We start from the raw sequence: 27781 nt of genomic DNA on the forward strand, positions 1-27781 counted from the left end.
GTGAGAGTGTATTATCATAATCACTTTCGTTTTTTCCTCTTCCTCTTCCTTGAAATTTCATTAGTTATATTAAATTGAGACTTTCTTCCATAAAAACCATCGTATATCGAAAACTATTTTACGTTGCTTAAGCATCACGCATCGAGAAGTATCTTTAAGTAAAAAAAATATCGTGAATTGGAAATCTTTATCGAATTAAATTAATTTTCACTTTTATAAAATAAACTATTTTTAAAACTAAAATAATAAAAAAAATAAGACAATACTTTATTTATCGTTTATTTTAATTATTTTTCTTTACATTTAAACTTTCTTAAAATCTTAAAAATAAATAAACTCTGCTTACTTTTTAAACTTCTTCGCAATTTTTCTTTATATCTACATATTAAAATTTTATTTTTTAACTCAATTTTATTTATTTAAAAAATATTAACCTCTACAACTTTTGTGATGTATGTAGTGTTTAAAATAGTAACGCTTATTTTGATTTTAAAAAATTAAATAAAAAAAAATGACCAAAACTTTTAAAATGTTTGCATAAAGCTAAATAAATTCGTACATCAATCTTACAACTTTTTTTCTTTAATATGTACTGTTATGAATGTAACTGTAACAAGCAAAAGTTGTTATCGTACTGTACATTGTGGATTTCTTGGTGAGTATTCTTGTTTGTATCACATTGATGCAGTTCGTAGAGATAAAATTCTCTAATGGACAAACATGTAAGATACAACCAGTCTTCCCGAAACGATACAGTTGATCATTAATCTTCCCAATCCCATCTGACAAAGCATCTATGCCCCTAGAAGCAAAGTTCTATCCATGCTAAATCCCCAATAGAGCAAAGGCTTATTATCTTATCTCTGCTAAAGAATTGCAACGAAACGTCTAAATGTTTCTATTTTTGACTAAATTGATATTAATTTATAAATTTTAGAATTGAAAAATCCTTTATAAGATAATGTCAAAATTACTTATTTCTCTTACAACTTCTCATTTATATATCCTTTGTTAATACCCTGCTTTATTTTATCATGTTACAATACTATAAGTTATTCCGGTATTTAATAATTTTAATGAAATAAATTTATATATTATAGAAAATTTGGTTAAATTCGAGAAGATTTAAAGCTAATTTTACATATAATCCAACCTGGATAATATATATTTAATAATAAATATTAAAATTCTAAAAATAATTTTTTGTAACTGAAAAATATAATATTTATATAGAGTTTGGTATAGATTTATAGAGTTATTTATACATCTATATTTATTCATTTTTTTATCTTTATATAAGTTAAATAAATATAATTATAAATAGTAAATATTTATTTGTTTATGTACTGTACTGTGTGTAGGTTTTCTATAAGATATATTTAAAATGTAATACGTTTATTTATGAACAAGTATATATATATGTGTTTTTTTAATTTTAAAACTTCTTTAAAATACTCTTATTTATAAATATGAAAGTTATTTAGAAAGTTTAATAAAGCTACCTTAGTTATACAGCGATTAACTTAATTATGTAGAAAATTCGTAGGAAAATAACAATATAAAAATGTTATAGTACATTACGTATCATATTTTAAAGTTCTAAACGTGTAGTTTTACTTACTAAAAGCAATTTTTAAGAACAAATTCGCACTTTGATTTTTAAATATATTCAAATTTCCTGTCGGATTAAATGTTTTCGTGGGGATTTGATAGAAAAACAAGTTAAGCTTTTGTATATAAAGTTCGAAAGTCGATCAAAAATCTCATAACAGAGTAAAGAATATATTAAGTTGTACGTAGACGGCGAATGCTTTAAAATTGCGTATATCAATGGATGTAAGAACAAAGTTCAAACGAAGGAGAGGAAGCAGAAATATAAAAAACAAAAAATGAAGTAAATTAGCCATAACAAGGATCACAAAAGAATCTTTCTTCTAACGAAGAGTAGAATTAATGTTTATATTTTATAAACAGATTGCTTTAGTTTGTGAAAAAGAATTGCATCACCAGTTATAGAAATTGTGTGCTTTCATGAAAGGAGTGCATCTACACAATTAGACACGCAAGGTTTTACAGAAAAATTCCTTCTCGTGTTTTCTCTTCCTTGCTCATTTTTTTTTTATTTTATCGATATTTTCTAACTCATTTATCCGGATGATGCTTATTCAAAACAATGATAAGAAAAACCACAAAATAAATTTCGTGCTTGTTTTTTTTTTCTTGTAAGTAGAAATTTTAACAGATGGAAAATTTTGTCCGCTAAAATTAAATTTTAGTAGACAAAAATACAAAATATACAGACTCGTAATTATTATTAGAATAAAGTATTACCATGTTGATTGAAGTGACAGATCAGACTACAGATTTGTTTAAAAAATACATAACATGTAAACAAGAATTATTATTATTGGGAAAGTCTATTCAAGAGTCTAGGCTAAATAAGGGAAGAGAATGAGGAGATGAGGAAGAGGAAGAAAGATTGTAGTAGGATATTGAGAAGATAGAGTGAATTAGAAATTATGAAAACAAATTAGACACTCTATTTATCGGTTATAATAGCGTTTTAATGCATCCTATATATAAATATATGCTTTTAAAACACTCGATTTAGGCAGTAGTGTGCACCTTCCCCTTCAATTAGTCCGTTAAATCAAAGGCTTTACTACTTAAATTTTTTTATAAATTTAATTTCTATCGCTAATAAATACTACAGTAATTAATAAATTACACGATTTCTTATTCTTTGTAATGTGGTGTAATTTTTTTTCAGCTCCTCTTTTGCAGTTGTCGTGTAATAAAAGGTAAAGCTTTTTTAGTAACAAAGCTACTTTGGAGAAAATAGAAGCCGTGTCAGGAATACTATCAGCGGGTCGTAGATATCATCAAAATTTAAAAAGAAGCATTATGGTTTGTCGCCCGAAAGAAGAGCAAGAGCGGATCTCACGTATATACCATTTTTATCTCAATCCTCTAAGCTCGAATGTTCTGTAGCCTCATTAATAAATATGTGAACCGTGAATCTTTTCTCTGACAATTAAGGAGGACCACACATCCACTAGTTGTCAAATCAACGTCACTCTAACCGGCTGGACAATTTGCTACAGTTACTTGTCTGACTTTGGCTGTTTCTCTTATGTTATATTGTTATTAATAGCCGGTTGTTATCAGCAGAATCATTGAACAGGAAGGTAAAAAACATATACGATCGATATTTTATAAAAGTTTTAATTATATACAGGTCTCTGCATTATTATTATGATAACATAAATACTTTAAATTAAATAAATATACTGTAAATATATATTATAACATGCCCCAAATACTGATAATCTTGTTTTTTGTTGTATAATATTATTTTTCTAGTATATTTCTTTATTTCTTAATGATTTCAGCTAGTGTTATTATTAAATATGGAAGATGGAGACTGAAAGGAAAGATATATATATATATATAATAAATTATATATTTTTAATATAATATTCTAGAAATGTCGAATGAGCAGAAGCGTGTAAAAATCCTGTATTTTTCTAGTATTTATACAGTTTTTTGTGTTATAAAAATATATTTTCTAGTTTAAATTGGATGCTTAATTTATTAGTTTTATAATTAAATGCATAATTGTTCAACTCTGTATTAATTACGAAGATAAAGTTCAATTTATAACGTGATTTATGGATTATATTATATTATATTATAAATCATTACGTATAAATCATAATTAAAATATAGTGTTTCAGCAAATAAAACAATAATATAATAGAAGTCTTTGTGTTATATTTGTAATTATTAGTAAAAGTGATACAGTAATTTGAATTTTAAACTTAAAAATTTTATAATATATATAAATTGATTAAAATATGTCGTTAAAATTGTATTAACATAAATCAATAAAATTAATTTACAAATTCAGCTTCTGTAATATTACAGGCTCGTTACTGTATATTTTATTTTTCATAGTTAAATTTTTAAATATTCTTGTAAGTATTACATGAATTGTTGTTCTGTTTTGAAGAATTAACAAGGTTTAATGTAATTATTTAAAACTTTCTATGCCTAAAATATGAAATTTTTCGAATTAACATGAAAGAAGAAAGATAAAATATCCCTAATATAATCTGTGTTAATGATAAAGTAAATATTATAGACAATATTTTACAGATATTGAATAACGAAAACACCATTGTAAACAAGAGAAAGAGCACTTTTACAGGGAGAAATCGGGGTTCGAATTATGTTTCGTATCAATTGAGCCTTGCTAAATTCGATATACTACATCTTAGTACTCAATTGTATAAAAATAAATAGATTAACTGCAGTTGCATTAGTCTTTCTTTCTGCTTGGGCTCAGAACAAGAGCGAACAGAGAAAGAAAGAAGATCCAATTCAATTTTGTATGGGACAATAGAACAGATTTCTCTGTTGAAATTTAAATATCCTGAGATAATCTGTGTTTTATTTCTCTGATTATTTCATTAGTTTAATTTAAATTTAAATGAAAATGATTGTAACATTTTAAATTTTGTTTTATACATTTCTGGGATGTAAGACTTACACAAACGTAGATATCCTCTAGAAATAGGTAGGTAGATAGATAAATTTTATTGATTTGGAGCAGAAACTCTTACAATATGAATAAGAAGTATACATTCAAAAATTGAAAACAGCATTAAAAATCGAGAAGTTGGAACAAAATAAAACAAACATCAGGATAAACAATGGATGATGGATCTGAAATTGTTTTTATAATTTTTTACATCTATGAAATTATGCAACAATACATCTTTAATTTAAAAAATCCTATTGATATTAAATAATTTAAGTTAAAAATTCGTTAAAATAAACGGATATTCCCGAGCGAAAAGTAATAAGAACAAACATGGAAATGGAAACCGTATTAAAAGTTTGGTTATTTTTGCCTATCATTGTTATGTTTATCACAAATTAAATAGGGAGAAAATGGGGTGTTCATGTTTCATAGTAGCCTATTATTTTCGGAAAGTCTTAGAGAGTAACTATAAAAAATTTGGTCCGGATCGGTCAAAGAATTTAGGAGTTAATAGAGAGATTAATAGGAGAAAATGGGGAGCTTTTATGATATCCTATATTTTTCACAAGGTCCTAGAGAGTAAGTGTGAAAAATTTTGGTACATTTCGGTCAAAGATTTACAAGTGTACTGTACAAAAGAATAGACAGATAAACATTAAACATTCTATTCTATATATAGAGAAATAAACTACTTAACGAGTAACATGAACGTTATTTCTTCTCCTCCAGATTTAAATTGAACAAGAATTTGCTCGATGTATAATTATTATTTCATGACAGAATGAAAAATACTTTGAAAATCAAGTTGCTTTAGAATATATTAAAATTATTTATAAAACATTTAAATATATGAAAATGGAAATTTAAAATTTATACATTTCAAGACAGATGAGATTGATTTCTAGGTAAATCCTTTTTATAATAGCAACTGAGAATTTCAGTCTGGTAAAATATTTAATATTTATAAATATAATTTGGTATAATGGAAAGCGTTGTGCAATATCTATTAACAAATTATAGAAGTTCTCTTTATTATAGCGATATAAATATTTAAATAGCTACTGAAAGTAATAATTATATTTTTAAATTGGTAAAAAAATTTCAATAAATTCCGCTTTAGAAAAAGATAATAATGATTTATTTCGTTTGAAATTATAATTATCTTTTAATTATACGTATCTTACTTTACAATAACATTACAAGAGTTTAAAATACTAAATTTAATAATAAGAACGTAGATTTTTCAGTATTTACATTAGTGGATCTCAATTGTATATCGTAAACCTCTAGAAGTGCCACAAAAATTTGAAAAAATGCTGTGTTTTCTCTACTTTTTATATTATATATATATGAAAAATGCAGAACCTTATAGTCACTTTTCGTGCACGTATATAAGATTTGGGCTTAATGGTTTAAGTTAATGCAACATCTGGGCGATCTTTCGAAGAAAGAAGTGTTTTCCAGGATGACTTTTGTACCCGTTTAGGTGTTAGGCACGTGAAAACCAGTTGGTCAGGTGCAAACCCACGACTACCAGTATTCCACCTGTGGCCCAGTGATTATATTCACTGGGCAGCAGGTGGACCATTTATACATATAAGAACATCTTTAACGCGACACTGGCTCGTTGATGTCGAAAATTTTGATTTAGAAATTTAGAAATTGTACTTGTTTAATTAAAGATTTACCGAATTATTTGTTATTTATTTGTAATTAAAAGTTTAATCAAAGTATACTATTTACTTACTTCTTTAACCATGAATTATTAAACAACAAAATGCAGTTTATAATTCTTAAAATGGAAAAAAAATAAACTACATTTTTTTCTTTATATTGTAACCAATATTACTTTATTAATAAAATTTCACGGAAAAGAAACTTACATTCCCATATGACCGCTACTGCTACTACTATAATAATTGTCACATGCTGGATAATAATGAATAATAAAGTGTTAGTTGTCAGGCAATTTAAAAGAGAAAAATTCCTCGTACAATATAATACTTCCGGAACAGGGCAAAAGGAGAGAGAGAGAAGGAAAAACCTCTCCATGCACAAAATTAAAATAATTGATCGAAATGCAACTTGTACAATAACAAAAAGGAAGAATCAGAAATGAATAATAAATGATACAAACCCGGCAATCTGAGCATAAATTTGTACATTTAATGATTTCATAAATCGTCCCTGGAATAATAAATCAAAGTGATTACGGGCGCTGACATCTCTGGGATGATGATCTTTTATAATTGAAAGCAATTACAGCGAAAATTCTGATATATTTTTTTTTATGAGTTATCTTAATTAAAATATTTTTATTTAAATCTCTTTGACGAGATAATACCTGTTGTTGATTCTCTTAATAATTTTTTAAAAATCTCTTTTCCTGTTTAGTAAATTATAAAAATGTATAAAAATTTCGATATTGTCTCGGTTATAAAACGTAATCGCTTCGAATTAATTAATACAAATGCTCTTTTAAATATTTATAAATAAGGAAAGAGAAAACTTTATATTTTCATGCTACTTGGATGCGTGATATCCGCAAATTTTTTCTCATCGCCGTCCAATGAACCATTGAAAATTGGCATAATTTTAACTTATATCCACCACGTGATTTTAGTTCGTTAAATATTGAACATTACCTCTGTCTAAAGACTTAATACCAGTTGTTGGACACCGTCTAGCCAACGCCCTAATAATTAGATAACGTAATGAGTTTGCGAGGTGTCTTGGCTTCGTTCCAGCTTCGATACACTTCATTTATCTTCTCTGGTCAAAACCTTTTTATTATTTTTTTTCTTTGGTTTGTTGTTCATTAGCTATTTGTTCAAAATTCCCAATCTACTTTTTCTCATCTCACTTCGGTATCCACCGTTCTGGCAACTTGTTTGACGATGGCAGATTGGATTGAGAACTAATCGTTTATATTCACTCAGATAAACTCTCTCGTAATCTTTAAATTATTTAAAAATAGATCGATTGACGAGTGAAAAATGTGTATAATTATACACATTTTTAAGTACTGATGAAATTATATCGATATAAATGACCAAAATTTAGTAAAAGGACAGAAAAGTTAGTTCTCTGCCAAATTTCGATGAACATTTTCTGATTGAATTAACTTTATAATCGACGATTCTCGATTATTTTAGACTTGGATACATCTCAAAATTTCACTGAAAAATTCATAATGAAGTAAACTTTATATTAATTCGAAAATATAAAGCACAAATCTTGATAAATCATATAAATAAGCTGTAGAAAATTCTACAAGTTAATATAAATTTTTATGATTTTTACATTTTAAATCGGATTTTACATTTATAGCTGTCTTTATTATCGAAATTGATGTGTTTCGCTGTATTTTGGCTTCTCTCCACAACTTCCTTATAAACTTCTTTGGCCATTGTCTACTTCTTTTGGAAGGGGTTCCTCTGGTGGGATGTCTATTTAGACACATTTGTCGCATTCTGACCTGCCATTTCCTTTGGGATTGTCGTATTTCGTTTGGAACTGCATGCTCTAGAGAATGTAGCAAAGTACGCCACTATTCTCTAGAGATATTTTCATCAGTTCTTTTCATTTAGAGGTTTGTGAAGGCAACGCGAACACGATAATTGAATATAAGAATCCATATTTCTTGAAAGCCATTTACCTAGGATGAAAGAGGATTACGGCAATTCTATTCGATTATTTAGGATAAAATGTACTTTTTTCCGCAATGTTTCTAAGAAAAATATTTCTTAAAAATATTTTTATAACTCATTTAACAGCGAAAGATTAATTACTCATCTAAAAAATTTTAAAAGGAATTTAAAATGAAAATAAAAAATAAAGTAAATCTATTTTTCAATCATTTTATATTATTACAGTATTGAAATAATCATAATTTTCTTAGAATATAATATTTTAAAGTTTTAAATATAGAATTTTATACAAAAAAAACCCTCAATGAAAGCATATATACTTATATATTTTAATATTTTATAACTAAAATCTTGGTTAAATTCTAAGTTTTATGCAGCTTCTAATGCAGATACTCTTCTTATATTTACTTATGTAGACGTATATTTTAGATATAAACAAAATAAGGATGTATAATAACATAAAATTCTACAATACATCTTAATTTAAATAAGTTCAGTGAGAGGAAAGTATTTAAAAAGTTACGTATTATATTACAAGATTTTATGTAAAAAAGGGTATTTTTAAATATAAAATTTAAAGTAATATTTAGAATTTGTAATTAGAAAATTTCATCTTTTAAATTAGAATTTAATTTCTTTTTATTTAAATTTAATTTGTTGATTATGAACATTTAAACTCAAAATCAATTTAATAAACTATGTAAAGTCAAAAAGAAAAATGAATATTCTATTTCGTCTTCATATAATAAACAAAATATTTCCGTATTAATTCGATAAAATGAAGAATATTTAACTAATTATAGTTCTAAAATTATCTTATACTTAATCTTCTAGAAGAATTTTATCGTTAAACTAATTATCTTAATCAAGATTCCTTTCTCCATTTTTATCCTTTTCTCTCACGTGTTATCATTTCTTGATAAGCTTATACTAATAATAAATTTATTTGTTTTATAAATTCTAATTCTCTTATTTCATTAAATTATATTATTTTATTTGTATGAATCGAAACGACTCAGGAAATTCTGGAAAAGTTTCAAAAAAACGTGTATAGAAAGTTAAACGTTCGCTTTTGTTTGCGGTTTTGATTTACGAATTGTACAGCAACTACTAAATCAAAGAATGATCTACATCAAGAAGCAAACTTCCCCGCATTCAATTATTCTTATCTAGTTTTTACAATCCTCTATTCTTTCTTCGTTTCACGATCTGCACTTGTGTTTTACTATTAGAGGAATTCAAGATAAAGATGACTTCTGAATTTGAATCGAGTTAAATTTATTTTCTTTATTTATTTTCACGAGAGATTGATGAAGAATAATGGCTATCTTACGCTTGCACTTATTTACAAAGATAATGGCGATTAATAATTTGTAACAACGCTATTGAAATTTACCCGGAAAACGTTAGCCTGTAAATGACTCTTCCCCGCACTACTGGAAGAGAAAGAGATAAGAATGATACTTTTCATATATTTTAAAAGTAATAAATGTTATAATATAATATGTTTTGATTTTATTGAGTATTAACTTTGCATAATTTACATATCTTAAAAGCTTTAAGATAATAAAACATTAAATAGAGTCATTAAATTTATACAATGATTGAATTTATGCATTTAGAACTTTGTGTGCTTTTAATGCAATTACTAATCGTGTTACATGTGTTACATTAATTTGTATGAATCAGAACAATAAATCGTAATTCTATTTTATAGAAATATTTATTTATTTAACTTTATAAAATTTAATTCGTTTAGAAATTTGAAAGCATGAAAATTTACATTTCACACGTGATGATACTTTGTATTATTCGATTATTATTTATAATAAAATTTTAACCAATATCAAAGAGATAGACATTGTTTTGTTTCGTAATGTGTTCTAATCTTGTGTTTTTATCTTAGTGATGCTTCTGTCTCTTGGCAGAGACTGTCAAAGGTCAACCAAGCATTCAATTCTCTTCAGTCAATGCATGGTTGAGCAAGATGATTGCGATAGTCTCCGGATGCAATACTTTGAAAAAATAGATATTCATTTTTGCATTCTCGTGATACATATTGTCTTATACTAATGTTGCATTTGTCTTCAGATATAAAATATGCTTAAATTTATTATTAAAATTTTAAAATCTGGTTTATATATAACGTATATATATCAAAATTTTATGACCATTTGAAGAAAATCGATCATAAAAAATTATTAGATGAGAGCTGTTATGAGCACTCAAACAACAGAGAAAAGAGATAACTAAACAATCAAGATTGTGAAAAAAAAGATGAACGATTAGCCAGAGAAGATCGATGATCGATCTTGACATTTTGGATAAGGAAAAATAATTGACGATTATGTCTAAGAAGATCAAATACAAGAGAATTTGATAAGACGATATAGAAATTGAAGAAGATAAATAAAAAAAGAAAATTTGCAGTCTAAAGAGGATGCATAAGCTAACCAAATTGACATGGAAAACATGCAGACCTATGTCGATCATTGCATACAAATTTATATGGAGAGAATAAGGGACTGATATTGATCATTGTATCCGACAAATCGAATAATCCTTCTTTCAGTAGTTCCGCTGTCATAGCTATCTTCAAGAAAATTGCTAGAAGCTCTTCCTATCATGGTCAATCTAAGCCGAGTATCAATAGGATGTCAAAGTTCATTCATGAAGATAGACTTCATAATAATGACAAGTCAAATTTAAGGCTGATACTTAGTTTTAGGATAACGTCATACGACGTAAAGAAGCTGGCATACTAAATTCATATGATGATCACGAAGATGACTCGGGAGTTCAAGTATATCGAAGAAGTTTTAGAATATTCGAATTTGTACAGTAATTTAAATATATTCATCAAGTTTCTTTCCAACTTGATGAATATATTTATACTGTAAAAATACTCTAATAAACAAATTATAGAATATATCGTAAAATTCAGATAAATTAAATTGGAATAGTTTATTGGTTTTTCGGATTTTTCTACGTTTGTAAGAGAATAATTCGAGAATAATTTAAGTAATTTTTGAATAATAACTTCTAAATGTTAATTATAGAAAATATAAGAAAGAAATTAGAAACAAAACTGTTCTAAAATACATTTCTGTATATATATTGTCTATTTGAACCCTGTTTATTAATAGGATAAAGTTTCTAATTAGCAAAGGGAGATCTTAGTCAAAAGTCAAAACAAAATTATTATTTTCACCTGTTTATTTTGTTTTGACTTTTATTTAAGATTTCTCCCTTTGACTTCCCTAATCAGAAACTTCACCATTATAATAAGTCCTATTAATAAACAAGGCCCAAATAGACAATACATAAAACAGTAAGGACATAGAGGTAAATAGAATTATTCTAACATATTTTATCTCGATATTACCCGAATGAGAGTTTATTGAAAATACATTTGAGTAATGCAACACTTTAAAATCATTTTAAACAAAGAATAGAATGTAGTATGTAATTACATATAGACTAAATATTAAAAACACTGAAGATCTAAACTTTGAAGTTCATGAACAAATAATATCTAATGAATAAGCGTACAATAAAATAAAAAAGAAAAGAAAATCTTGTACACGATTGTATTAAAATTTTTAATCTGAAAAGAAATATAAAATGTCATTCAATTTGAGACTTTAATTTGATATTATTTGCTCTTTGTAAGCATGTAATATAATGACTTTATTCGTCGACATAAAAAAAGAGAGAGAGAACAATCACTTCTTTGTCGACTCGAGCTTTATTGACTCTATGTGCTTTAACTAAATTAAACAGCAACAATGTTTTAGCAAACGTCCTAAGAAGACATTATTTCTTCTCATGATCGGCCAATTGACGTATAAAATTTATAGAATTAAATTAATTTTTAACTACAGATTATCTTCCATTAACATAAAGGATGATATTATAGAAGTTTAATCTGTATTATTATCATACATAAAATTTTATCAGACGTCAAAGTGATAGTGTAGAAACATACTTGCACCGGAGAGCATGGGTTCGATTTTTGCTTGAGGAGTCTCCGTCCTTCTTTCTCCTTTAGTAATCCCACCTTAGAAAGAAGGTTAACAGATAAAAAAAAATATGAAATTTTATCATTCTGCTTTATAAATTTTATATTTAAATTTAGTTACTGTCATCGTATATCACCATATATCATCTCTAACATACTATATCACCCACATATGTATTCTTTTATACTATTTGAAATTTATCCATGGCACAAAAATTTTACAAAGAATTTTACTACAGCAAACCCTTTATTCTATTTATTTCTTCTATTTATTTTCAAATAAAATGGTTTAAACCGTTCCATTAACTCTGAAATATTTAATAAAATCTACCTATAAATTTTTATATATTAAATCTAACTTAAATAATGAAATTTTCTATGCTTTTCTGCTACAGTTTAAACTCGATACTAAATTCAATTTTATCTAATTATTGGTAGGTTTATTCAATGATAGTGAATTAGTATTATTATTATTGATCTTATTAATACCGTTTACGATTTAAGCATTGGATTGATAATGTTTCTAAACGATTTCCGTGTAACTATAATCTAATAGCAGAAAATTTTCCATTAAGACATAAACTATCAATATGGTCATCGTATATTAAACGTTGGAGCATCAGAGAATGTAATGAAAAATTTAATTACTGACAACAGTACTCAAATTAGCTATTAAAAAGAAAAATATTTATTGTATTTAAAATTTTCAAAGCAATTCATTATCCTAAATAAGAGACCGAAACTCTTTAATCATGTAAAAATATATTGTAAGTTATCGTGATTTTGGATAAATTTAGCATCAATTTATAAGAGGATAACCGGGATAAAATTGAATTTAATTCCAAAAATATTAATTATATTTCTCTTTCTGTTTAAGAAGAATTTTGATCGAACTGTATCATTGAAAATATTCAATAACATCAGAGTATGTATGTGTATATATATATATATATAAACAGTGATAAATGATGTATTTACGTAAAGAATTTAAATATTTTCCTATTTTAAAAATTTAATAATCATCATTCAAATTTATTGGAAAATGAATTAACCACTGAAAATTTTTAAACAATTCAATAACCGAATTTGACATTTTTCCTTTAAACCGTTTATGCATTTCTACAGATCTTACGATTTTCGAAAAGCATTACTTAACTGTAAACCTGAAAAATTCAGTTATATCTATTTTTTGGAAGAAAATGGATCAGGTCAAATCTCCACTTTTCCTAATAGCGTGCTTTCAATTGTCAATCCTTTTATATCCACCAGTCTGAGTTTCAACTACTACAAAAGCCTTCAAAAGGAAAGAAGAAAAAAGCAAAAACTTCCATACGAAAGCCTTTCTGTATTGATATATATTTTATTTAATGATTTTTAAATCATTTATTTTTTGAAAGTTTTTAATTTATCTTATTCCATTTATACTTTTATATTATTTATCGGGATATTTTATTATATAATTCTTTTAAGAAACTTTTCATCTAGAGCTTATTTTTTCTCTTCCTCATCCTCTCTCTCTCTAACTCCAAATATATTTTCTTTTATGCTAACTCTGTTTCCATTTGTAAATTTTCTGTTAATGTAGATTTATGAATTAAATTTCTTTAATATATAATTCTGCTAAGAAACATAAAACATGTTTTTTTTTTACTTCTATTTTTACGAACAGGACTAAATTTATGGTAAATCAATTTTTCAATTGAAATATTGAATGAAATTTTTCTTTTTTTTAAAACAAATTTATATACATCTTGTAGAAGGGAATATATAAATATAAAATTTTCATTGATATAAGCTATATAATATTAAATAAATATAAAATAAAATGATATTATACACGAAAATTTAGGTATAAACTTCATGAATAATTATTGATTATTTTCTTAGCTTAACTATGATATATTGCAATAATAGAATTTTTCTAGAGATAATTACGAGATCAATACTTATATTTTTTATTGTTTTTTTTTTGGTCTTATTTTTTCTACGAGATCTTAAGGAAATATATATATATATTCTTGCACAGGCAAAGTTACTCTCACTGGTTGTCATGATTCTTATTTTCAGTATAGCAATATATCAAACATAAATAAGTAAAATTTATCATAGGTTTCTCTCCTTTAAGAAAGAAAATAATAGTAGAGGAGTGGTATCAACTGAGAATGAAGAAAAACAATCTTTTTAAAATTGATCAATATACATCCCGATTTAAAAATATACCCATTTTCTTTTCTAATTTTTCTTTATTTTTTTTATCAAAGATTTGAAATTCTTTAATTAAATCTTTCATTTAAAAATTACAAGTTTGATACATTAATATTTTAAATATTAATTTTCTTCAAAATATGTAAGTAATACTTTAATTGATATTTTCTATCGCTCTAGGGAGATTTATTTAAATAAAATATAACATACAATAAAAAATGCCGACTAAAAAATGATATTCCTGCGATAAAAGAGAGGGGAAAAGATGCTGTTCCTACCTGAGAACAGAGAAAAATAAAATTAAAATTGATGCATTTATCCGAAGTATTTTTACATAATGTTTTATTATATATTAACAAATTGTTAATAATTTTTATAATTATAAATTTTATTCTATAAAAATATAATGAAAAAAAAATTTATATTTTAAATTATATTAACGAGAAAAAGTTTTCATAATATAATTTGTAATGTATATTTATTATTTAAAGTTTTTTCCGGCTTATTTGGTGATAAAAATGATAAATACTCGCTGTTAAAAGCTGCAAGCTACTGTTTTATCATAATAATACAACCGGAAAATATTCGTAGCAAAAGAAAAAATAAGTAGAAAATATCTATATTAAATCCTATATAAATTATATTAAATGAATGTATACAAAACAAAGTTAAAAATTAGATTAAAGTGAATATGATTCAATCAATACTCAAATCGTAAAGTATAAAGCTGAGATTTTGAATTAAGTATACATTAATTAACTTCAGAATGTATAATTTCCTTAAACAAAACTGCGAGAAATCGTTAAATACGTAATCTTAATTACATTTTGCTGTTGCTTCGCATAATAAATCATAAATAATTGAAGAATGTCATAAATAGCATTGTATAAGAACAAATTTAGATGATTTATTTACTTTATAAACATTTAAAAAAACAAACTATAGTTGCATTTATATCATCCATAACGACGGTATCAGAGGATAAATAATCGAAGATAACAGATATAGACGATAAAACGAGGAATTTCTACCATTAATACAGAAAAAAAAACAACCGTAGAAACTATATAATCTTCTTGTAAAAGTCGAGATTTATGCTATTTTGTTTGGTTGGTATTTATTCTAACCTCCAATAAATCAAGAAGAAGAAAGAATAGTGCCGATAAAACTGAAAATATTATAAGAAATAAACAGATAAATTAGTAGATTTTGTTTAATCTCATAGCATTGGCGAGTAATATATTCATAGATTATGCATCTGGGACGAAACAGCAATGCAAAGAAAGTGCCTTTGCTTGAATTGCAGATTTAACAGGAATGTCGATATAGACTTGTAGCGAACACTATTAACTGTAAATGACTGAAATCCATTAAGGATAGCTTTCTCAATGAAGAAAAGCCGGTGATAAAAGTGGTGTCAATCCGGCCATAACATGATTCTCTCATCACGCTATAGCTGTCACAATACATCATAGGAGTTTGTTTTCAGCTACCGTTACTACTGTTAAACGGAATATGAAGAAAAATACGGCCTAATAAAATTTTAAAAGTTTTCTTAAGTTGATTATTTTTTATTCATTTCACTATTAAATGAATTCTAGAACCGAACCTCATTCAATTATGAGTTGCATTCGGTTTTGCTTTATCCATTAAAAAGAATTTCCTTCCTTTAACTAGTTAAGTATATCTGGAAAAATCTTCAGTCTTTTTTTTTCATCATTAAATACCGTTAGCTTATTAAAAATCAAGATAACAACACTGAAAGAATTTTCTAAATTAAAATTGAAACGTTATTTACTCCTGTAATGCAAGTTTTAATTACGATTAATGTAATAAATGGAAGATGTTCCGTTACAAAGGAGAAAATAAGAAAATATAGCGAATTATAAGAGAGAAAAGGATGCAAAAATAATCATCGTAGGCAATTTTATAAGAGTTTCTCGGCAACGTGATCTTTTATGATATTAACTACAAAGACAAGACTTTAGTGCAGATTAGTATTTTTATCATCTCCAAGTAATTGAGTTTGGCTATTATCCCTTTATCGTTTGACTATAAAGTGAAAATTCGGACAAAAAATCTAGTAAAATAAATCAGTAATGATCTAAGATGACTATATTGAATGGATACAAGAAAAAAACCACTTTAAAAATTATCAAATTTACCTTTTAAAAAAAATATATATTTTTTTTTTCTTATTTAGAAGGTAAATAAATTAAACAACAAAAGATCATTTATATTAATAACATACTAAAATAATTCCTTCGTTTTTTATAAGCTATTATTATTATTTTTTCTCCTTTATTTAAAAAAAAAACAAGCCACTTAAATGCTCTTAAATAACTAAAAATTATATTTATTTTTCTTTTTTAAATTCAGAAAAGACAATTATTAAAGATACAAATCAATAAAAATAGTTTTCTTGATTCAAAAGACTGCAATTTCCATTTGTGAGTAAAATCTAATTTTAGTTCGTTAACCATTTTTCGAATGAAGAATCAGAAATGGTTAATTTTATCTCTAATTATTTCCGATACATCAAGCAATCATTACTGAATCATTTATCTTCATTTTGGATGCATTTCATAAATGATGTTTCGTATATTACTTGCCCAGGTGAACGTTTACGTGTTCACTTATTACATTTACAGGTACAACTAATAAAACATAATCTTATACATAAAATTTAATTACCAGAATATTTTAATAGAATTGTTCCTGTTGTATAAATACAGATTTTGCTGAAGTTACTTATCGATCTTCTTAAGTTATAAACATGATATATATATATATATAAATTCCTTTTTGTTTAATTGTTCCATTTAGAAAAATTTTTAGAAAATAGGTTATTCGTGTTTACTACTAAAAAATGCATTGTTTAATATAAATATATATATTTTCTACTTTGTTTTCTTGGAAGCCATGCAGATTGAAGTTTATTGTGTCGTGTCTCGAAGAACTTCTATCATAAACATGTATAGATTTCAGAACGTTCTTCGGACCCAACGTTTTAAAGTATAATACTTTCAGATGGACAAAAATGCATTAAATCTTTATAGCTTCTACAGGGATATAAACACGAAACTTGCATAAGTTTAAGAGATCCTCGGTGTACAATTTGATCACGTGTTCCGTAGTTGACAGTTGTACACATCGCTCGAGGTGTCTCGTCTCGTCATAAAGTGTATTATAGGCATACAATAACTCGAAGATATATCGAATTCTCTTAATAAAATAAAAAAAAATTATTATTATTAAAAATATAATGTAAGAATCGATACGAATATTCCGTAATAAATATTTAAAAGATAAAAGCTGAATATAAAAAAAAAATTCTCACGTAACATTACAGATTTGTAATTTTCATGTTTAATGAATAAAAATTGTAAGAAAGTGAATTTAAAATTAGAGAAAAAAATAATAAAAAATAATAAAATAATACAATATTTATAGAAAAGTTGAATTACTTTAATATCTGAATTGTTAAACTAGATTTAAATTCTACTTTACGTGGTTAAATATTTAAAAAAATAAAATAAAATAATAATAATAGTAATAAAAAGAGTATATTTTAGTAATTTTAAATCGGAGGAAAATGTTATAATAATAATAAAATTTTAAACGATGACTTCCCAAAATTAAAATTCTTATAAAAAGTAATGGAAAATTGAATTTTTTTCATTTCAAATTCCAATAAATGGTAGTTCTTTCTGTTATCGATGTAATAAAAAAAATGCATAGAATTAAAAAAAAATCTATTATTTTTATTTTTACTGTAGTAAAATGTAATCTGTTTTAATTGGGTGTGGTTTTCTTCCCTCTTTAATCGATTTTTTACTTTTCAAAATTGGATTTCAAAAATAAAATTATATATACTTATATATATATAAATGAAAATTTTTAAGATTTTGGAAATTACGTTCTAAAGACTTAAGGTGATTTAATACATTTATATTTTTGAAAATAATATATATATATATACATCTAAAGCCGAATAGATGTAATATTTACAATAATTAAAAATTAATTGCGATGTTTTACAAAAAAAAATGATAAAGTACTTTAATAAAATAATGAAAAATAATAGAAAAGATTTTATTTAAAATGTTTAAATTGTTTATTTTAATAAGAAAAATATAAAGATAGATAAATAATATATATATATATTTTGGTTAATGTTACCTATGGTTCCAAAATGGCGGCTCGTCTGTGATTCCAGCAAATGGAAGAAAGGAAACAGTGGGCACGTTCTAACCTAACCTATTCTAATAATTTTGTTGGTAATAATTATTACCAAGAAAATTATTAGAATAGGTTAGGTTACAACCTATGTTCCTGTTTCCTTTCTTCTATTTGCTGGAATCAGAGACGAGCCGCCATTTTGGAACCATAGGTAACATTAACCTATATTTTCAATAGCAGTTTCTTTTTAACTTTAAAATAAACTCTTTATCATATTTATGAATAAAATTTTTACATTTAAAAACAATATATATTCTATTATTTTTTTTTTAAAATCAACAATCAATCTCGGCAGCGTAACATTTACATTTTTTAAAAGTATTTTTATGCATTCGTCTCTCGTTTAAAGATATAATCTACATTCTATTCTTCGAAACTCGTAAAATTAATGAGTTAAATAAATCATTTTTATGCGTAAAGATAACCGGTAAATATAAAGATATGTATTAATTGTTTATCCAATATAATTTTAATAAATATTCTCTTAATTTTCCAATTTTTATCTGTCGATAGATTTTTAACTAAGCGCCATAAGCGATAAAAGTACACTCGAAGTTGAAGGATATCGATGGTCATACACTAGCATTATTGAAAATCATTTCTGAAAACAAAGACATAACAATTATGATTATTTTTATATTATATTAATCAATATAATATTTAAAAAAATCGAATTTAAAATATATTTGTAATGATATTCAGCAACATTTAAATTTTGTATTTGAACAGCGATTGAAAGTTTCTTCATTATGAAATTTGTGTCGACAGACTGAACAATTTGAATATAATTGATGAACGTATCCAAATATTTGAACATCGTCTCATTAAAAACATTATTTAACATTGATTACTGAACTTGAATATGTGTGCGATACTTAAGAAAGAAGAAAAAGAGATGTATTTGAATATTCAGGACTGTTTTCTCGGATCAACAAATTGCAATTCTAGGGTTTAATAATGCAAAAGTTATGTTTCAGCAAGATACAAATCTTTAGAATAGTGTAATTAACGAACTCCTTTTCAGGAAATGCTGAAAAATAAAGATTTTAAACAATTACTCATGTAAAATGGAAATTGTTAAATTTGATGGGAAGAGAGAGAGAGAGAAAACGTGAAAAGTTGGATGGAAATTTATGAAAAGTCATACGAGCAGAATTTTTGGCAGACTAATGTTTAACAGAATCTGTAATTTGCGAAAACATTCGGATAATACTGACATCAAGTGATACAAGTCTCTATTATCGGATCAGCGAAATGAGAAATGGACAAAACGGAAATTACCATTTTTGTCGTCTTTTGTAGAAAACAGAATACAGCTCATTTACTGCAACAAATGATCCTATCTGGAAACATTGAGAAGGATTATTATTATAGAAAGCATTGTTACATTTATCCTTTGAATAAATGATGAACATTTCATTATGGCAGTAAAGGTAGAATTACCAAAAATTGGTGAATTTGCCACTCTTTAACACAATGAAGCAAATTAGAGTAACGTGATGCCTTAGGGACACACGCCTAAAATATAAGTTTTCTCCCTCCCACAAGAAAAACTAATTTGTAAAGAATACAAGTAGTATAACATACATAAAACATTAAACTTTACTTTGTATGACTTGTAATAAATTATGATAATTCATTTAATTATTAATAATAAATTAATTCGGGTAATAAAACGTCAAATTTATTGACACCACCAGTCTCGATTCAAGCTGAATGAACGTTTAACAATGTTCATTCGGGTTCACGTGTCTTTTGCAATATACATAAATTAATGCAAAATCTTTTCATGCCGCAATTATTTTAAATAAGGATATATTTTGGATTGAATTAATAATAATATCATTAGTTAATATGATACTTTACGAAAGCGAAAAAGAACGAATTCGATACTTTAATGGAATGTCCTTTGTTTATGCTTTGTTCTCTATACTCATATTTAAGATAAAATTTGAGCCATCAATTAATCGAAATAATATAATACATGATAGTATATTTAATTTTTATCTTTTAGAAATTAGATCAGCATTGATCTTTTAATAAAAAAAATGCCAGCAATTGAAGAATCGCAAACTGTTTTCAATAAAGAAGACATCTCTGACGTTTCTCGACGTCAGCTGTAAGGATGTTGCTTATCATTTGCAGAAAAGAATTTAAGAATATATATATATATATATATATATATATATATATATATTATATATATATATATAAACTGTCAAAGATGAAAACATATCACAGGTGTGATAAAAAGTTAAATGAATGCCATAAAAAATTAAAATTCTATTACATTAATGACCCATCGTAAATTCACATTAACTGATACAGTGGCATTTGTGATAATTTTAGACGATAGTTATCACTTCGTATATAATCAGAGGAATATAAATTTTAAAATCGAGATGGATTCTTATCTTTTATCTGTAAGCTGAAGATATTATCAATGATTTCGGGTGTAAAACTATCAAAATAAAATCGATTTAAAGAATAATTTTTAGTTAATGCCTCAGAAAGTATGTAAAAAATTTAATTCATTTAAAAATTCTTTTACACTTCATAACTTATAACAATGTTTGATTCAAGAGTAGAAAGTTCATTCCCAGTATTAAGACGAATAATGAACCAAACGATAAAAGATTTATTGGAAAAAGAATGTATTGGTAATTAAATCAACGATGTTGGATATGGAGCAGAAACGAATTAGATATTGCCAAATTAACCTATAAGATTGTTAAAGATTTTTATGATAATGGATTTGTCATACAACTGAATAAATTGGAAAAAAACGAGTTTGTAAAAATTCATCAATATTTAAAACACAATAAAAGTTTTTAATGTGTTTAATCAGCTATTAGTACATATTAAATATTTCATTGTCTCAGGAGAAACTTTAATGTATATCGTTCACATAACACTTTTAAATTTGAGAAATTAACCTATTTGTTTGGAAATATGAATATAAATGTATGTGAAGTTTAAATTCATTTGATAAATTTTCGATTGAAACTCAAAACACTTCAGTCTATCATTAAATGTATTTTCCTTTTCTATAGAAAGTTTTTAGATTTGAGCGAGTACCAATTCTCTATTTGTCTTCGTTTGGGCTGAAGTCAGGAAAGGAATTTTTGGCCATAAATAACGTTACTAAAATCTTCAAAAAATTAAAAGAATTTATGTTATTGACAAACATTCATACTGACATATAAAATTGAAATTATTCATCAATTAAAGTAGGAAATGACAGATAAAATGGCAATTTCGCACCTGTATTTTAACAGTTTTATACTGTAAGTCAATATAAGAGTTTTCTTAAAATCTAATTATTCTAAAAACGTTAAAAATAATTAATTTATGACAAAAGTAAATTATACCCTTTAATAATTAGAAGAAACTTAGAGAAAGTAGCCATATATATTTTTCCCAAAGTTCACAAATAGATGGAATTGGATTTAGTTAATCTTTACCTTCGATAGAAGTATTCGAATAAAGATTTGAAAAAGAACAATAAATCAACGCTGAAAGCGATTATTCCATAGTTAAAAACTGCTGTGTTAATTACAGTAAAAATAAATATTGAGCATTAGACTAATTTAAATCAAGTGAATTTTAGTAATGAATGAAAAATAAAGGAATTATCCTGCAGGCAATAATTTGAATGAGAGAAAGATATTTATAGAAATTTAATTACTGGATAACCATCTGAAGGAAATTGGAAACAATTCCAGATAATTTTTGACGCCAAGAAACGAATAGGGCAATTCTTCTTGCGTTTAACTAAATGTATATATACTATAAAAATAGAAACCACTAGATATATGTTAGTTATTCACTCAAATAAAGATGCAGAAATACCTACCATTATTGCTTACGAAGACATTAAAAAAAAGAATGCATATATATCGGTATAAATGAATCGAATAAAACCAATTACTGTATAAATATTCTCAATATCATTAAAGATAAAGATATATTACTGTCGTAAGCAAGTAATTTGCTAATACAGAAATTAAATTATATACCCAATATGGCCTCAAGTTGAACAATATACGAATTCTAAGATGGTTAAATTTAAAGCTTTTTATTATAAAACAATCTCGTTTAATTCAATGACAGATTTGAGACATTATGACCAGTGGCAGATCTAAGGGGAGAACTATAACGCTTAAATACTCTCCATTGGCAATGGAGTAGAATAAACATTTTTGGAATATTGTGACCTGGAGTAAGAGTGAAAAGAGAGCGACAGTATAAATAGGACCCAGAACAGAATGGATCCAAAATGTGGAGGACTTCATCATCGACCATCATCACCCGCCAATCAACGAACTTTAGTTACCATCCGGATATCTTCCTCCTAATTATCACTTCGCTGTTGGACAGGAAGTCTCAACCGACTAACCTTCAGATTTCCCATTGTCATAATGTTTTATAAACCAGATATTATGTAAACTCTCACTCTCTCTCTCTCTTCCTCCCACACGGAATCGAGAAATTAATACATTTCCTAACTACAATAAATAAATATATTTAGAGATTTAAGTATGTGTGACCACCCTCCATCGGGGCTTAAACAAGGGGTGTCCGTAGGCCAATCGCTCGAAGTTACCATGTTCGTGAACCTCAAACTAACACCTCACATTGAACGATAAACTGTATTTAAACAGACATTTGTGAACATTGTGTTCAAAATCTTTATTAAATTGTTGTTTTTTTTATCACGCAAATTGTATAAATAAGATCAATTTGTGTATCTTGTGAGTCAATTTGTAGACATTTATTTGCATTGAATTTCTCATTTTATAAGTAATTTTTTTTTGACTCTGTAAAAAGAAGATTCGATATAAATTTTTGCTGAGTATATAATAAGCTTTAAGAAAATATTACTTTCATTCGATTTTCTTCGTATTTTTTGTTTCATTTTACTTACATAATAAAATCCATTAAATCAAATCCAATAAACGGATATTTTTTTATAAAATTAATTCTATTATTTCCATAAGAAGATTCAGAGAAAGAACTAATATAAGCTTAGATATTTTTACACAGAATATTTTGTTTGTTGACTATAAAAATGCATTTATTTTGGCAGTTTTATGAGAAAGAATTTATACAAGAAGAATCAATTTTTATTGTTAAAAAAACTGTGCCGAAAAATCTTTAAATAGATTTCTCTAGTCTGACTAATTTTAATATAGCATTGTTTCATTTTCATGTTTAAAAATAGCTTGCGATTCTGCCAAATTAATTAAAGTTTTAAGTGAAATTCTACACACTGTTTATCATAAATGTAGAAGAATTGTGTTTATTTATAATTATACATCTGCTTATTTGTAAGTGTGAATATTTATATAATAGAATAATAAATTGTTTTTATTCTTAGAACATAATTTATACAATAAAATATAATTTAGACGGATAAAATCGACGTAATAAACTACATAGTTTGCCACATTAACAGAATAAATTTTGATAATTTTTCTAGAAAACAAAGTTTATGTATAGATTTAAATTTCTTATCTACAAATGAATTTTCCTCTAGAGATATTAATTCTTAATTTAAAATGTTTATTTTATATATAAGTTTATTATAATAAATGACATCCGAAGCAATCTAGCAAAAGTCAATAAAACTCAATTTACGATATTAATCGATTTAAATGATAAATTATGATTATATTTGAAAAATAATAAGAGCTAATTTTATTTCTTTATATTATTAAATCAAATATGAAAGGTTGACAAAATTATTTTCCTTCCTTTCTATATATATTTAGGTTGTGTGAGGTGAAAATTAATAAACATTGTGTGATTCAATTATGTAAGGCATTGGTACCTTGATTTACGCAGCGACTCTTACTTGTAAATTAATAGTTAATTCAATTATAGGAATGAAATTACATATAACGTTCTCCTTTGCTTCCATCTAGGCTTTTATGCATTTTGCTTCACAAAATTATTTGTTTTCATCAATGGTAATGACAGAATCCCTGCCATTCGTTAAGAGCAATTAACGATTATTTTCTTTTGGAAAATAAAAATTTACATGTGATTACTTTTGCTTATAATTTTATTAAACAAAAATTTTCCATAAAGTTTAATTTAAATTACAAAATTCTAATGTTTTCACTACTTTAAAAATTTATTTCTTTAAAATATAAAGTATTTAATACGCTTTTTGTTTTAATAGTATTAAAATGTTTTTAATAATAATAATTTTAATTAAAAAAAAATAATAACAACTACATTTTAATCCATTATGTAAAAATAATAAGTCAAATTTATACTGAAATTTAAATTTTTGATCAATTTTTTTTTATATTATTTTTTAATTTTTAATTTGTGTTGTTAATTAACTTCTTTTCTCTTTTATTCTTTTATCAATGAAAGCAGCACTCTATTCAAAGGAAGTTTTCCTGAGTAAACAAATTAAACTTTTAATTTAAAATATTTTTAAATATCAAACAGTTTTTTAAATATAAATTAATACATAAAGTTACATTTAATATTACTTAGTTGGAATTTTATTGCATGTTTTAATAGTGGATTTTTGTTTAAAATATTTTAAATAATATATTTATAATCATTTATATTACATATAATTTTTAATAAGAAAAATTGTTGTATTAAATATTTAATTATTATTATTGTTATTTTTTTAAATTTTCTTGCAGTTTATAGAATTATCTGTAAGAACTAAACAACGGTTTTATTTTTAAAAAATTCTTTTCCTGGAAATATATTTTTAACCCTGCGTGGTATGTTTTGTTACATTATCATATATATAATATCGTGCGTGGAGTTATTACTACTCCTTTTATACAAGTTATATTCATAAACAGTGAAGTAAAAAATCGTAACAGTAAAAGTATACGAGAAAGTATAGATTAAGTTATCAAGAAAAGGAATTCTAGGTCCATAACAAAAGACATCTCAGATATTTATTACTGTATATATCTAACTGGATATGACAGAAAGTTAAATGAGAAAACGGAATGTTTGCAAGAAGTGATATCTTTGCTAGGGTTGAACCCTAGGGCCAAAACTCCGATAAACGTGAGAGGGATAGATTGGTTGTAACAAAACAGTCGATGTAACTCAGAAAATCGTTGCTGGCTACTTCAATATAACCTCTGTAGTACACTTCCTGGAAAATTCTATTTTACAAGAATCTTATATACAATTGACATCTATCTGTTCTTGTTTACCAGTCGCTATAAAATTTTACAGCTTATAAAAAGGAATGTTATAAGTAAACATTTAAAATCACTGAATTATTAATGATAAAATTTAAGCATGGTAGATGAGTGTAATTAATTATTTTACTTGATTCATTTGTAACGTTAAAGATATTCCAGTTGAAAGTTATTTCAATATTGAACGTCTTGGAAAATAATTTTGATATTGAATTATTTATGGCATTGGAGAATTTACGTGTCAGCACAGAACTCTATAAAATATAAATGATAGAAAAGCAAGTAAGGATAGTTTGAAGGCACTTAAGAAACACAAAACCTTTACATGAGCTAACCATGTTTACGATCTAGGATATCCATTTAATACCGAACTCAACTTTTCTTTTATTGGCGAATGTTTCGGAAGAAATAGAGAGGGCGTGACCCACTTTCGAGTATCTGGGGCCATACGAAGTATAGAAAACCACAGAAACGTTATAATATACTCCAATGTCAGTCGAGTCGTTTGTTATTGTTAGCTACAACTATATTAAAGGAACCAGCATTACTAGAAAAGACCATAATAAAATACAGAAGTAAAGTAAAAAAGAATGAATCGAAAGCACACGGAAAGATCCAGGAAATTCGATTTCCGGCCACAATTCCATTTTTACTCTCCCCTCTTATATCGAGAGCATCATAAATTTAAGACTTTGATATGTTTTCTTTTTAACCAAACCTATATAAACAATAGAAATGAAGATTTTCAAAAATGTTTTTATCGAAAAAATATACAGATTTTATAGGTATATTTACTACAAAAAAGCAGAGTTTTTCCCCCTGTTTTTCTTGTCTTATCAATAAAAAGTAATGTTAAAATTCAAAAGTAGAAAAATGCTATCCTATAGTAAACATTAATTTAATTAATTAATGTTAGAATTTGAAGAAGTTACACCTTAATATTATAAAAAATAAATTAATTTTTGAATTGAACTTATTTTACTTTCAAATTCTTATTAAATTTAACGTAATAAATTATTTATTTTTTAGCACTAATTTATAAAATTAAAAAAATAATAATAATAATAAAACATTTTTAATTTTTATAAATTCAAGATAAAAATAAAATTTAAAAAAAAAAGCTTTTTCAATTTTATAAAGTATAATAAAAAAAATTTTAAATATTATACTAATATATTCATGCAATAATTTATAGTTATAAAAAAGTTAAAAAGAGAAAAATTTTAATATATTAAAAGTCTATCTCCATAACTTTTCACAATCAACTTTTCAATATTAATATATACGTGAATTTATCAAATTTTAACATAGAAAAACTATAATTTTATGATATAAAATATATAAATTATACACGAACATTAATATTTTATCAAATTTGTCTTTTATATTTTTAAAAATTATATATTGGGTTAAAAAATTCGAATAAAGAAAAAATAATAATAATAATAATACATACCAACACACTGCACCCATTGCCAAATATTTGCAGAAAAAACTCCGATACAGAATAGGGGTAGGAACATCTTTGCCATTTTCCATTTAGAGAAATCCATTCAACGATTCACAGAATAGGACACGATCTACACTCGACTGCTTCAACTGGCTTGACTGAACCTTTCCTCTACAGATAACCACTTCTACTCTCAATCGTTGTATTCCGGGCATGCGTACCACTATAACACAGCACGTGGTATTCTCTACTGGAAATTAATATTGTTGTTTACAAGAAAAAGAGGATTATACTCACTCTTGGTTAGATCAAAAGGGTTAGTCATTTATTATTCACTTCCTTGATTTTTTTTACATCTTATAGCAACTTTTGTGTATTAATTAATGAAAGTAGATATTCGAAAATAGTTTTATTTTTTGAATAAAATCTTATATAATTATTATTATTATTGTCTTAATTTTTATCAGTTATAGT

At 25.4% G+C, this 27781-nt stretch overlaps 1 protein-coding gene across 1 annotated transcript in view; it reads right to left on the reverse strand.

The window, feature by feature from the left end:
* The window catches only part of LOC136972160 (cell adhesion molecule Dscam1-like), a 50268-nt gene extending 22755 nt beyond the window's left edge, over window positions 1-27513 (reverse strand). Inside the window, exons 1-2 of the mRNA XM_067266719.1 lie at window positions 27314-27513; window positions 12185-12256 (exon numbers count right to left, since the gene is read on the reverse strand). Coding sequence (XP_067122820.1) covers window positions 12185-12256; window positions 27314-27410 — 169 coding nt within the window. The 5' untranslated portion in view covers window positions 27411-27513. The remainder of the gene's footprint in view (window positions 1-12184; window positions 12257-27313) is intronic.
* Between the last annotated feature and the right edge of the window lie 268 nt (window positions 27514-27781).

The sequence above is a fragment of the Centruroides vittatus genome, unplaced genomic scaffold, assembly GCF_030686945.1.
Source record: "Centruroides vittatus isolate TY-2023 unplaced genomic scaffold, ASM3068694v2 contig_2818, whole genome shotgun sequence".
In the NCBI taxonomy this organism is placed as follows: domain Eukaryota; kingdom Metazoa; phylum Arthropoda; class Arachnida; order Scorpiones; family Buthidae; genus Centruroides; species Centruroides vittatus.